At 37.3% G+C, this 12,754-nt stretch overlaps 3 protein-coding genes across 3 annotated transcripts; 2 read left to right on the top strand and 1 right to left on the bottom strand.

The window, feature by feature from the left end:
• Positions 1 to 634: 634 nt before the first annotated feature.
• LOC114724106 (trihelix transcription factor ASR3-like) lies at positions 635 to 2,601 on the top strand. The gene is made up of 2 exons (XM_028910402.1): positions 635 to 1,719; positions 2,126 to 2,601. Exons 1-2 carry the CDS (start codon positions 978 to 980, stop codon positions 2,449 to 2,451), a joined length of 1,068 nt encoding a protein of 355 aa, XP_028766235.1. The 5' UTR covers positions 635 to 977; the 3' UTR covers positions 2,452 to 2,601.
• A 305-nt stretch (positions 2,602 to 2,906) lies between these two features.
• Positions 2,907 to 4,479, bottom strand: LOC114724107 (magnesium protoporphyrin IX methyltransferase, chloroplastic). The gene is given in 3 exon segments (XM_028910403.1): positions 2,907 to 3,534; positions 3,844 to 4,323; positions 4,326 to 4,479. Coding segments are annotated over 3 exon segments (969 nt in total). The 5' UTR covers positions 4,413 to 4,479; the 3' UTR covers positions 2,907 to 3,132.
• Positions 4,480 to 5,466: 987 nt separating this feature from the next.
• Positions 5,467 to 11,654, top strand: LOC114724135 (signal recognition particle subunit SRP68). The gene is made up of 14 exons (XM_028910444.1): positions 5,467 to 5,573; positions 5,762 to 5,854; positions 6,072 to 6,138; positions 6,514 to 6,624; positions 7,207 to 7,402; positions 7,705 to 7,790; positions 7,901 to 8,096; positions 8,390 to 8,501; positions 8,770 to 8,897; positions 9,094 to 9,300; positions 9,461 to 9,570; positions 10,134 to 10,263; positions 10,617 to 10,763; positions 11,203 to 11,654. Exons 2-14 carry the CDS (start codon positions 5,767 to 5,769, stop codon positions 11,422 to 11,424), a joined length of 1,800 nt encoding a protein of 599 aa, XP_028766277.1. The 5' UTR covers positions 5,467 to 5,573; positions 5,762 to 5,766; the 3' UTR covers positions 11,425 to 11,654.
• The last annotated feature ends 1,100 nt before the right edge of the window (positions 11,655 to 12,754 follow it).

Raw genomic sequence — 12,754 nt, 5'->3', positions numbered from 1 at the left:
CTCTTCAAATAAGTCAACTGGGTCTTATAATTAGGACCGGAGGTAGTATAAGAAAAAAAAGTTGAAAGTTCATTGATGAAATGAGTCTTTTTTGTCTTCGGCCAAAAAAAAAAGTCATTCTTGTCAAGAAATCAAATATGTTTGATAATACTCCTCCGGTCCTAATTATAAGACCCAATTGACTTATTTGAGGAGATTAAGGAAGTAAGTTAAGTTGGTTATTTATAATAAATAAGTGTTGTTATTCCTAAAATATCCTTGCTAATTAAGTATATTGGCTAAAACTATCATTATTAAAAGGATTATCTTGAAAAAAAATGCATAAATATAAGAGAGAAAATGGATTGGGTCTTATAATTAGGATCAAATAAAAAGTCAAATTGAGTCTTATAATAAGGACCGGAGGAGTAGTATAGATGATGAAATATAATTAAAAAATTGTAAATTATAAAAACCTACCTAGTATCTGAATAAAAGGGTCGTGATTCAACAAAGTCAAGTCAAACATCTTCAGCAACCGCTCCTCATCCTTTACTTCTTTAGTTCCTTCTGCTTCTTGCCCAAGTTAAATCATCATATTTGAGACCCTTCCTTATTTACCCTTCTTCACTTTTAACTCGCCACAGCCTGCCAGTGCGCCATTGAATTTCCAAAGAAGTTTTATTTTTTATATATATGATATACAAAAATGGGAGTAAATCACATTTTTCTAATCATTCGGATAGAGCAAATCGCTGCTTAATAGGAAGAGAGAGAGAGTACCTTTTTCTCGAGCCTTCAAATTCTATATATGAAAAACAGAATCAGATTGGAAAGGAAAGGCAGTTACCTTACAAATAATATCGAACCCAGCCTAAGTAGGAACAATATAAGAGAGATGAAGACGTGTTGACCTACAATGAAAGCTCCCTGCACTTCTCTTTTCTATATGCGTATGACCCTAATTCCCAAAGTTGATAATTCCAAGACAGCAGTTCATGGCACTCGAACCAGAGAAAACATGCGAAGATGCTAAATCTCCGTCTGCTCCAGCTGAAAACCTTCAGACAGAGGTTCATGTCCCCAGTAATGAAAGAACCAAAACGACAAGACACCCTCGATGGAGCAGACAGGAAACGATCATCCTCATAGGTGCCAAGAAGATGGTTGAGAATGGAGGGTCTCCGGTTTACCGGTTCAGTCACTCCGAACCAAAATGGGATTTGGTCTCATCGTTCTGTCAAAAACGCGGTGTGAACAGAGGACCTGTTCAGTGTCGAAAGAGATGGAGCAATCTTCTAAGCGATTTCAAAAAGATTAAGAAGTGGGAGACGAATATACAGCACGAGTCTGAGTCATTCTGGATGATGAGAAACGATGAACGGAGGGAGAAGAAATTGCCAGGTTTCTTCGACGGGGAGGTTTACAACGTATTAAACGGAGAAGCGTGCACTGCTTCAGCATTTCCGTTGACACTAATTAAAGTCCCAAAAGCAGAGAATGGTGATGGAGGTGCAGCAATGGCGTCGGAGCAATGTGAGGAGGAGGAGGATGAAGAGGATGAGGAGGCGGAGGCCATCGTTGACAGTGAGAAAATGGCTTGGAGCACAGAGGACGAAGCCTTTGAGATAATCACGAGTGGGAAGAAAGTCACCGATCCGTTGATTGCTTCAAGTGTTGAGGAAACAATCCCGATAAGGAATCCAGGAAAGACACCCACTCATCCTCGGCTTAGTTCAGGTACGACGTGAAGTCCCAAAGAAATCGCCTTGGTTTTGATTTTTATTTGCTTCATACCAAAGTCAGTTTTAATCTTAAAGCGTAATACAGTCATCTGAAACTCGATTTGTTAGATGATAGAACAAGTAATTACCACTGGTCAGACATGGATGGGATTCCCGATGTCTATTCATTGGTATTTCATCCAGCAGAACCAGAACCGACATCGTGAACCAAAACACGATACTATTTTATGATAAAAAAAGCATTCATGGCATTTTTTTTTTAACTTCATGCTCACGAATGTCAAGAATTAACAACGAAGAAGCTTTCCTGATCCGGCCTTTGATTGTTCAACATTATTAGCTTTTGTGACCGGCAACTTTCACATCTATCCATATCTTCTGTTTGATAAATGATTCAACAGGACATAGAGAACCCAAGCACTCACTTCTATGGAAATCTGAAGCAAATTACACAGGCTCAGGCAAGAGAATAGAGAATATGTCCATGTCCCAAGAGGGGTGCAAGAAAAGGCGAGTGTCACCAGACAACCATGAGGACACCGCAGCTTTCAGGAATCCGTTGATGAAAGTGCTGAGAAGGAATGGCAACATGCTGAAAGCTCATCTTAGCGATCAAAATATAAGTTACCAGTTGGCCAGGGATCAGCAAAAGGAGCAAACAAGCAACATAGTTGCTGCACTAGGCAAGCTCACGGATGCTCTCATAAAAATTGCTGAAAAGCTTTGAATGATCCAGAACAATATGCAAGATCCTTCAGGGGCAAAAGGAGTTACATCTGAGTACGGGAATCTTCCAATTATGCTGATTTTGCCCTAGAGTCCATGAATAATCTTTTCTCTATTTTCCTTTTAAACAGGCTTCTAAGTTTATTCCTCATATCACCTGTTAGCGTCATTGCCATTTAGTCTTACAATGCTACTTACGGTCCTCCGAGTAATTTCCTTTTCCGGATTATATAATCAATAAATGAATACCATATGAAAGATCCAGGGCATTAGCATTTTATCTAAAACTGTGTTTTCAGTTTTCTGTATTAACACTTTACATTTCCCAAACAAACAGTTTCCAGTGCTGAGAACAATTATCAGCATAAAATATCTGAACTTGAGATTTTAAGGAAGTGTGCCAGAACCACGCCTACTGATGTCGAAAGAAGGGATCCCTTGAAATGGAAAATGAAGTCAAGGAGATCCAACGAATCAGTTACTGTTTAATTTCAAATTGGTTTTTCTTCTTTTGAGAATAAGATGCGTAGTTGCGTACATCAATACCTGCGCTATGAAGATACATATAATTACATGCAGAGAATGGTCGCATACAAGGCAGAAAACAAGGCCTTACAATCTACATTAGGATTCCCCTCTAAATTATACAAGTAGAATAATCAAAATTTACCTCTCATCATCACTACACAGGAACAGCCTCAACAAGCCTGGCAAAGTAAAATTGAGTGGTGATTAAGCCTCTCTTCCTTATTTTCCAGCCAACCTTCTGCAACGCCCTCTCTACATCAGCCTCTGCGTGGAGATAGGCCCTTGTTGCCTTTGAAGGCCCTGGGAACAGCTCTCCAACCCTCTTCAATAAATCATAGTAAAATGTCTTCGGTGCAAAACTTAGAATCAATCTGTTCTTGGCCAATGATGCAAGATGTGAAATCATCCCATCAGCCTTACTCTGGGGGTAATGAATCAAGACATCTAGGCAGATCACTGTATCATATTTCCCGTCTAAGCTCTCCAAATCCTTAACTTCAAACTTTGGCATTACTAGTGCTGAACCATCTTTGCTGGCTAGAAGTTGTTCTTTCGCCTGCAGGTACAGTATGAGGTCTTAGGTTAATATATAAAGCAAAAAAAAGCCAAAAACATTAATGGACTTTTGCTTGACTTCGTTAATTCGTATGGCTACAGTGAGTTCATTTACCATTGCAACGCAGGCCAAACTACAGATAGCAGAATGCCTTGTTTGTTTCACCAATAAATTGGACAGAGGAATCTTTTAAATTATGTTATTTTCTACGTTTTTGCCCAAAGTACACATCAGCTGTAAATTTCACCACATTTTTTGAAACCGTTATGACAGTTAAAAAGGACGGTGTACTCTACTCAGAGAGCTAACCTGTTTCTCAGCTTCAGCAACCATGGCCGCGGAGATATCCGCCGCCGATACAATGGCGCCCTCTTTGGCGAGAGGAATAGTGAGAGAGCCAGTGCCACAGCCAGCGTCACAGATTGTAACTCCTTGAACCGGACCTTCATCCTTCAACATCAGCAAGGTGTTCTCAACAGTCTTGGCGTGGCCAACCCTAATGTCTCGCTGAACCTTGTTAACATCATCGGTATCTCCATAAATTTTCTTCCACCTCTGGAAGCCGGAGTTGTTGAAGTATTCCTTCACAACTTCTTTGTCATCGCCACCGACCTCCTCCGCCTGAAGCTGTCGACGCCTCTCGGGGTCAGTGAGAGAAAGTACGGCAGCAAGTGCCGCGACGGAGCCGCCGCCAATCACGGCAATGGTGGTTCCATCGATTGCTCCAGCGATATCGGTGGCGGCGGCGGTGGAGAGAGGCGGAATGGCGAATGCTGGTGCTAATTTTAGAGGCTTTGACTGTTGCGTGAGAAACTAGGAAGGCTATTGACTTTGTTCGGGAGATTAAGGGGAGACGACAAGGTCGACGAGAACGCCATCTTTTAGAAAATTTTTGTTCCTCTCACCGGCCGGTGAGAGTGGTGGGAATATGAATACGTGTAAACTTGCTGGTTGGGAAGATAATCCAGGATAAGATAGCATTCGAGCATTGGCCGATTCCCGTGGGTCCCAGCTCTTACGCCAATACGAATCCGTTTTCAAAAGTTCTTTTGTGCTTTTATGGGGGAAAAAGAGTTTCTTTTGCTAACATTTCCCTTGGGACCTGAACCAATTAAAAAAAGTGATTTTATGCTAACACGGCAAAATTACTTTTAAGCATAATTTTATAGCGTTCAAGATAAATACGTAAGGTAAGTTTTGTTTAAGCTAAAATAAAAATGTTTTTTTAAAATGTTTTTTGTGGATACTTTGATTTTTTGTTCCTTGACAAAGCACCACAAAGCTCTAATCATGTGGCAATCACACAAGGAGATAGGGGCTAGTTTCAAGTAAATTTGATTGATACTTGCTTTTCATATTTTTAGTATCAATGTTTAACATGTTTTAGTTTTTCAAATTTTCCAATAATTATTTTAAATATCTTTTATGCTCATTTTTTATATTTTTAGTATTGAAAAATAAACAATAAGTGTAGAAAATATGGAAGAATAATATTAAGAAAATGAGATGAGTGTTGAAAAAATTAATACTGATATATGGTCAGTACTGAAAATACAGAATATGGATAATGAAAAAAATAAATTATAAAATTTTAATTTCACCAAAGACTTCTTTTTTTTTGAAATTTTAAAATTTTGAGATTCTTAAATTTAATTAATGTTCTTAGGGTTTCTTGCATGTCATTTTTTTCTAAACTGAAATCGTTTGGTCCAACCTACACAGTGACATGGGCCTAGTAAAATATTGCCCTTTTCACCTTTTGTCGGAGAAATAAACATTAAATGCCCAATTTCTACCCAAGAAAAAGGAAGGAGGCCTGCAGACATATTCTTGTTTTTACCCGAAGGCAAGCCCAAAGATGAGACCCAAACAAATAAAACGGGGGAAAAAAAACCGTAATTCATCCACCTGGAGTCCGGGGTCTAGTGGCCGTCATCTTCAATTTATTTTCTGCGACGAACTGCAGCACATAATCGGTTGCGGGCGCCTTGTTAGGCCAAGAACATCCATCACAACGCGCCACCATCTCCCCGGATTTGGTTCGTCTCTATTCCTTTCCTTTCATATCTTAGTTCCTAGATTTGTTTAGAGAGGATGTTTAGTTGCCGAGAAGATGATTTGTTAATCTTCATCTCTCACCAACTAAAACACATTGTGGCGGCTTCCTAAATCTCTATTCCTTTCCTAATTGCATCTCTTTTGATTTCATTGTTTGAACTTACCAAAGACTTGATGGGCAAGGAAAGCGAAGTTTCGGCAATGGAAGTCGACGATCCAAAATCGAATTCTGATCAGATCGTTCCCAAATTCTCTATTAACGGTTTGCCTTTTAAAATTTCTTTTCTTCCTCACTGCATGCACCTCTTCATTAATATACTTCTCTTTGAATCGGCTCCATAGCGTGCACAGCTGAACGTTTGATAATTTTCAAAATAATCAATGCTTTATGTCTACAATTTTTGGCAACTAAATTGCGAATACACCAGCTTATGATGAGACTTCGGTCACTCAGTTTGATTTTGTATTTTGTCTTCCAGTACTGCAACTCTTAAAATCTGCGCAAATGCAGCATGGCTTGCGGCACGGAGATTACACTCGTTATAGGTATGTACTTCTTATCATTGTTGATATGATTTCAATTAGGAATTAGTTTATCCGTGTTTAGATGTTTTTTTAGTCTCGGAGAATAACACATGAGAGACACATTATTGAACTACAATGTTCTACTTCTATCACCATATGTCACATGTCAGTTTTGTTTTTACTCTCCTTCTGCTTTGTTAATTTACATTTCTTCACTTTGTTTACCTTAGTGAGCCACGGTGAACTTTGAGTCTTACAGTACAGCATTTGTTTGACTTAGGTGGGAAGTGGTTTTATGGTCTAACTGATCGTTGCGACTTATGGAATCAAGTAATTGCTTTATATGATGAAATATCACTAGATAGCTAATGGAAGTTTTCCTCTCCAACACTGCAGGAGGTATTGCACTGCTCGTTTGAGGAGGTTATATAAATCTTTGAAGTTTACCCACGGCCGTGGCAAATACTCAAAGAGAAACATTTCTGAATCTACCGTTACTGAAGTAAGGTATGCTTTGCTGTATCTTTCTGTTTTTGATGCAAACTCTGCTATCCCTTCTGTCTAATTGACTTAGATTGAAATTGTTTTTGAAGACAAAAGTATCTTCATTACTATCAAATTGTCTTTGGGTTCTTTGAAGAATTACAGACTTATATAGCCATCAATACTAATTAAACCCGAAGATTGTTGAGGATCCAACATTATATTGGTCAGAGTTAACATTGTTTAGATCTGTAAACAGCCGCCAATTGTGTTGGTTTAAAAAAAAAAAAATCACCAACTACGGGGTTGGAACCATGAAATGTTGGCTTTATTACAAGCCATTCAAAGAAATAATAGAATGAAGTTTGGTCTGAAACTTTTACGTTAAAGTAGACTGATTTAGCTTTCCTGTTGGTAGGACAATACTGCACTGAATCCCAGGAAAAAAAAAACCCCATGTCTTTGATGATTTGGTCTCAGGACTCTCAAATGCTTGTTTATTTTGCGTGCCTGTGATTGCCAGTACCTGAGAATGTCCCTAAAATGATTCTTATGATGTTGGGAAAGAGGATCCTTAATTGTGTGGGTTATTTGATTTCAATTCAGGTTTCTTCATATAGTTCTCTATTCAGCAGAGAGAGCTTGGAGCCATGCCATGGAGAAAAGACAACTTCCAGATGGTCCAAATGCACGTCAAAGAATCTACTTGATTGGCAGGTTGCGGAAAGCGGTAAAATGGGCAGCTTTGTTTTCACAACTTTGCACAGCCAAGGCAGACTCTAGAACATCTTTGGAAGCTGAGGTGTGTCTTTTAGTCATTGTTTCGATAAATCTATCTGGTGACCAGTTTTGCTTTATAATTTCTACATTTTATGGGCTTATAGTTTATTTCCAAAAGTATTTTATTTTTCTTTTGCATTTTGTTTCTTTTTCTTTTTTCTGACATTGTTTTCCTACTCACATATGCAGATCGGATCAATTTAGCATTTTAAATGTTTTTCTTTTTCTTTACCTCTATTCAGCCCCTTTCTATTCCCCACTTTAATTTTTACTGATCAAGAGTGAAAATGGCATTGTTTTTGTGTTTTGTTTACCGAGTTGTAGGCTTATGCATCCTACATGAAGGGGAGCTTATTGTTTGAACAAGATCAGAATTGGGATGTGGCTTTGATGCACTTCAAAAGTGCAAGGTTGATCCCATTGTCTCCCTTGTTTTTGTGCCCTCACATGCTATGTTTTTGGATGCTTTTTCTTTTTTGTTTAAATTGTTTGAGATTTTAACCGTCCCTTTATTTTACAGGGCTGTGTATGAAGAATTAGGGAAATATGGAGATCTGGATAATCAAATTTTATGCCGTGAACGAGTTGAGGAATTAGAACCTAGTATCAGATACTGTCTTCACAAAATTGGCCAGTCAAATCTGCAAGCTTCGGAGCTTCTACATATTGGTGATATGGAAGGTCCTGCCCTAGACCTTTTCAAAGCTAAATTAGAGGTTGGTCTTGATCTCCCCCCCCCCCCCCAATCAATGATTTAAGTTGGGCTTAGCTTTTGCAAATCAACATATTGCTATATTTTGTGCGGACTTATGCTTTTAGTTTAAATACATTTCTTTATAGCCTTAAGCCATTAGCGAATGAAGCTTCATTTATGGTTCTAATTCAACGTATTCTACAATATTCATGAGAGTTTTTGTTGAAGCAATAAGCTCTTTGTTTGAAAGATAATGAGCTTATATGTACAACTGTTATGTTGAGGAAATACAAAATTAAATTATGGTCATTTCAGGCTGTTATGGCAGAGGCAAGATCTCAACAAGCTGCTTCCATGACAGAGTTTCATTGGCTTGGCCATAGATTTCCGATATCAAATGCAAAAACAAGGGTTGCCATTTTAAAAGGTTGGTATCTTTTTTCTCCCATAACTCAGAAGGGCACCAAATTGAGAATTTGAGCTAACTGTTGCTTAGTTTGTATTCATCCTTCTCAAATGTGAGTTTGGCTACTTTGTCTCACTAGTTTGATAATTATATATATATTATGCTTTATATATATAATTATTGTGTGCGCGCATGCATTAACATTTGATAATTCCCCTTTGATTTTTTCTTTGGTTCAGCTTAGTTTAAATTGTCTCAAGCAATGTCTGTATTTGACTTATTTTCTCAGCTCAGGAGCTGGAGAAAGATGTACATGGACCCTCTGCCGATTCAATCCCAGCTGATAAAAGGCTTGCTACTTTTGACAAAATATTTTCAGCATATCATGAAGCCAGAGGCTATATTCGGGCTGACCTGGTAATGAAAATCACTTGTATATTATGTTCAATTATAAATATGCTGAATCCAGCTCAGGGTGGGGGGGTGGGGATTTTGAGCAAAGGATTGTTAGTTCAATTCTCTTGTACAAAAATAGAGGGTCATATATGTCCTTTGGTTTTCTTTCCATATCATATAATTTATTATCAATTTTTATGTATTTTACATATTTTAGGCCACTGCTGGAAGTGCAGAAAGTGTGAAAGATGAGCTATATGGTCTTGATAAGGCTGTCAGTGCTGTCCTAGGTGAAAGAACTATTGAGCGCAACCTCTTGTTGGTTAAGGTTGCAAAAAGTAAACTCGCTAGGCGCCGTGATGAAAAAAATGAGAAAGTCACAAAACCTGAAGAGCTTGTTCGCTTATATGATCTCTTGCTGCAGGTTGACATCAATGATGTTTTTTCTTTGTTTGTACTTCTGTTGGTTCATTGCTCTTTTTTTATTTATTTTTAAAATTTAAAGATCCTCCAGCCTGTTGTGTGCTTTTAATGTTATGCATCTCAGAGAATGACAAGGATTGTATTAACCATATATGTGGCAGAATACTGCTGATCTTTCTGATTTAGTTAGTTCTGGAAGGGATAAAAAACCAGAAGAAGTGAGCTTTGCAGAAGAATGTGCAAGCAAAACTTCGGCTTTTCGTGCAGAAAGGTTAGCTTCCTTAAACCAAATATTTTGTTGCTTCTTTTCAAAAGCATCCTTTAGTTGCTCGTCCTTTAGTACTGACTGGCAACCTTTTCTATCAAGTTCCCTACTTTGTTATACTACTATTTAGAAAGAAGATTCTTTCCTTATTTTGTTTACCAATTATTCAAGTTAATATGAGTCATGCTTATTGTTGTTCCTTCCAAGAGCTTTGCTTTTCATCTGTTAAATGCCCTTTGATAGTAATATATCTTCTTAATGCTTCTAAGACTACCTCAGCATTTCAAATGCCATGTGGAAGTTCCACCACTTATGTATATTAGCGTTATCATCTTTTTCCTCCTGTTATGTATTTATGCGCATGACTAAGTGTAGAATGGCAGTTGACTTTTGTTTTTTTGGCCTTTTTGGGCTCACTGTTTCAGTTTAATTTTTTTTTTTAAATTGAAATTTATCTTGCAATTTCATATTCTTCCATCCACAGCCAACAAGCACCTATATTTTCTATCAGAGCTTAAAAGGATCTTGCCATCGGATCTAAATTGAGGTGTTTCCAACTGAATGTGCAGGTGTTTTTATGTGGCAAAGTCATATAGCATGGCTGGAAAAAGGGCTGAAGCTTATGCTTTGTACTGTCGTGCTCGTGATTTGGCAGAGGATGCCCTAAGAAAACTTAAAATGTTAGATGGCAACAATCAGGTAAAACTAATCACTTTTTAAGATCTGACTGCCGCTCACCTTCTTTAGCTCACTCCAGTTGCATTCTGGTCACCTTTACAGCAGAAAGCACTTGGTTTTCAAGTGCAAATCCTGTTGATCCTTTTCATTTTCTATGCTAAGTTGGTTTGGATTTAGACTTTGCTGATGTTTGGGGAAACTTGTGATGATAAACTGTTGGGTTTCTAACTGTTGTCTTATTATCATATTTAAATTTTGTACACAGTATTTTGTTTAAAAAAAAATAAATTTACAAGCTGTAGTAGTGAAGCACTATGATTTGATTTGATTGTTTACTTATTTGCTCTCTTCACTATTTGTACATGGTTTGACAGACTATGATGAAGGATTTGGAGGGCTTATGCAGTGAGTGCAGATCTAACAGTTGCATAGAGCATGCCATGGGGATTATGGAGGAGAAGAGAGCTCCGGATAATCTCTCTAAAAGGATATCCAACATCTCGTTGACTGGAGATAAGCAGGTAGTATTTACTGCTCCTCAGCTTGTTAATATAGGAGCTAATTAGGGAATTAATGTTAGTCCTATATATAAGACTTATTTCACATGTGTATCAATTTTTTTCCAAATTAACCCTATTGATATTCCCCAAATAATAATCAAATAAGAGAGAGAGGGAGGGAATTAAGAAAGATGCTTAGGGTTTTTTAGAAAAAAAAATATCATATTAACTAATTTATAACATCCTTAATTTACTCAAATTAGTTAATTAGATCTTATATTAAGCACGAGAGGAGTATTTAGCATTCACCAATTCCCTTGTTGCAAGTTCCTCTACTTTTCAATGGTCGTTCTGTTTTTTCTAGTGCAACATAACTCAGTTGCTACAAGTCAGGAGACATGCCACTGTTTGCACGAACCTTTATTTATATATTCTGATGACATATCAATGACTGTTTCAGCTGGAGAAGTTCCTCACGGAGAAACTTGATGCCTATGAGTCGGCTGTCGGTGATCCTAACGTAAAAAGTGCTCCCCGCATTGTAGCTTTCCCACCAGCTTTCACTGCAATTCCGCGCAATCCTATTGTGCTGGACCTGGCATTTGATATGATAGACTTCCCAGCCATCGACAACAGGATGAAGAAGGATAGAAAAGGTTTCATCAGTAGAATATTTGGATGAGCATCCGAGAGTTTTCTAGTTCGTTAAGTTCAAAATTCTTGACAACTAATCTGTCATTTACCCTTGTATCAATTATTGTTAAGAATTCTGAGGTGTTGATATGAAAATTTTGGTCAGATCTATGGATAATTTCGGCCTAATGATTGTACTATCACTGCCTTGTTAGAATACAATATTGGATTATAATCTGCGAGGTTGGGTTGTTCATGGCATACTTCAAATACTGAAAATGCTGTCTCTGAAGGTATATGGTGCAAGAATTTTGCACGTGTCTGGACCCAATACAGTTCCAGGAACAGTTGCATGAGGGTGGCAGGATCATGGTAATGATGTCTAGCATTTGAACAAGTGAGGGCAATATCAGATCAATGATGCTGTAAAAATGTCATCATTTGATAAAGCGACGCGGGCACCCAGGAACAGTAGACATACTTTGTCGAAGTCCTGGACTTAGGAGCTGAGCATCGAGTAAGTTTGTCTTGGCTCAGGGTCATGATTGCTTGCCGCAGCTTACTTTTCTCCAGTAACCTGCATTTTCTGATAGAATTAGCTAAGAATATAGGATAATATCAAATTATTCATCAATATCAATATTAAATATAAAAAAATTATATCATTTATAAGTTATGATGATTCTCATTTTTGGACTCTTTATAATGTAAGACATTCACATCAAGATGTGCAGTGAGTACTCGAAGTGATTTAGCAGAATCTTCGTTAGGACTGGCCCACCCCGATAATAGATGGATGAAAATGGAAGTGGAGGGTTTAAACAAAAACCAAAACAAAAAAAAAACAAGGGAAAATCTCAAAAAAGTGACTACTGAATTTCAAAATGCCAAATCAGGAATTACTACAAAAATGGGTTGTCATTTGCTCTTTGAATGTAATCATTTTCTTTATGAGTGTAGTAACAAATATTGATTTAAAATTTTGAAATTCAGCTATTATTTTTTTGGGATTTTTCCAAAAAACAAATGGGTTATCCTTATTACTTTTATAATAGTTTTGACTCAAATCAAAATCATCTATTTGTGATTTTGAAAAATAAATAGGTGATGCTTACTATTCTTGTAATAATAGAAGAAGAGGTCACTAATGCCCAAATTTCTGCAACAACTTTCATTTTGTTCAAAGAAAAAATCACAAAAATATTCCTATTGAATTTACGTAATTTTGGCCAGCAACCACTACTGTAGTTAATACTTAAAAGTTTGTACAATTTCAATTATCGGAAAAAAAAATGAAGAAGAATATATAGTTTTAATAAATAAAAAATAAAAGATGATTGCGATGCGCAGTATCTTATAATGTGACAAAAGCAAAAGGA

The sequence above is a fragment of the Neltuma alba genome, unplaced genomic scaffold (genome assembly GCF_004799145.2).
Source record: "Neltuma alba isolate B1F8T4 unplaced genomic scaffold, ASM479914v2 tig00012167_pilon, whole genome shotgun sequence".
Taxonomy (NCBI): Eukaryota; Viridiplantae; Streptophyta; class Magnoliopsida; order Fabales; family Fabaceae; genus Neltuma; species Neltuma alba.
The sequence above is the reverse complement of the archived record's forward strand: the minus strand, read 5'-3'. Positions and strand labels throughout refer to the sequence as shown.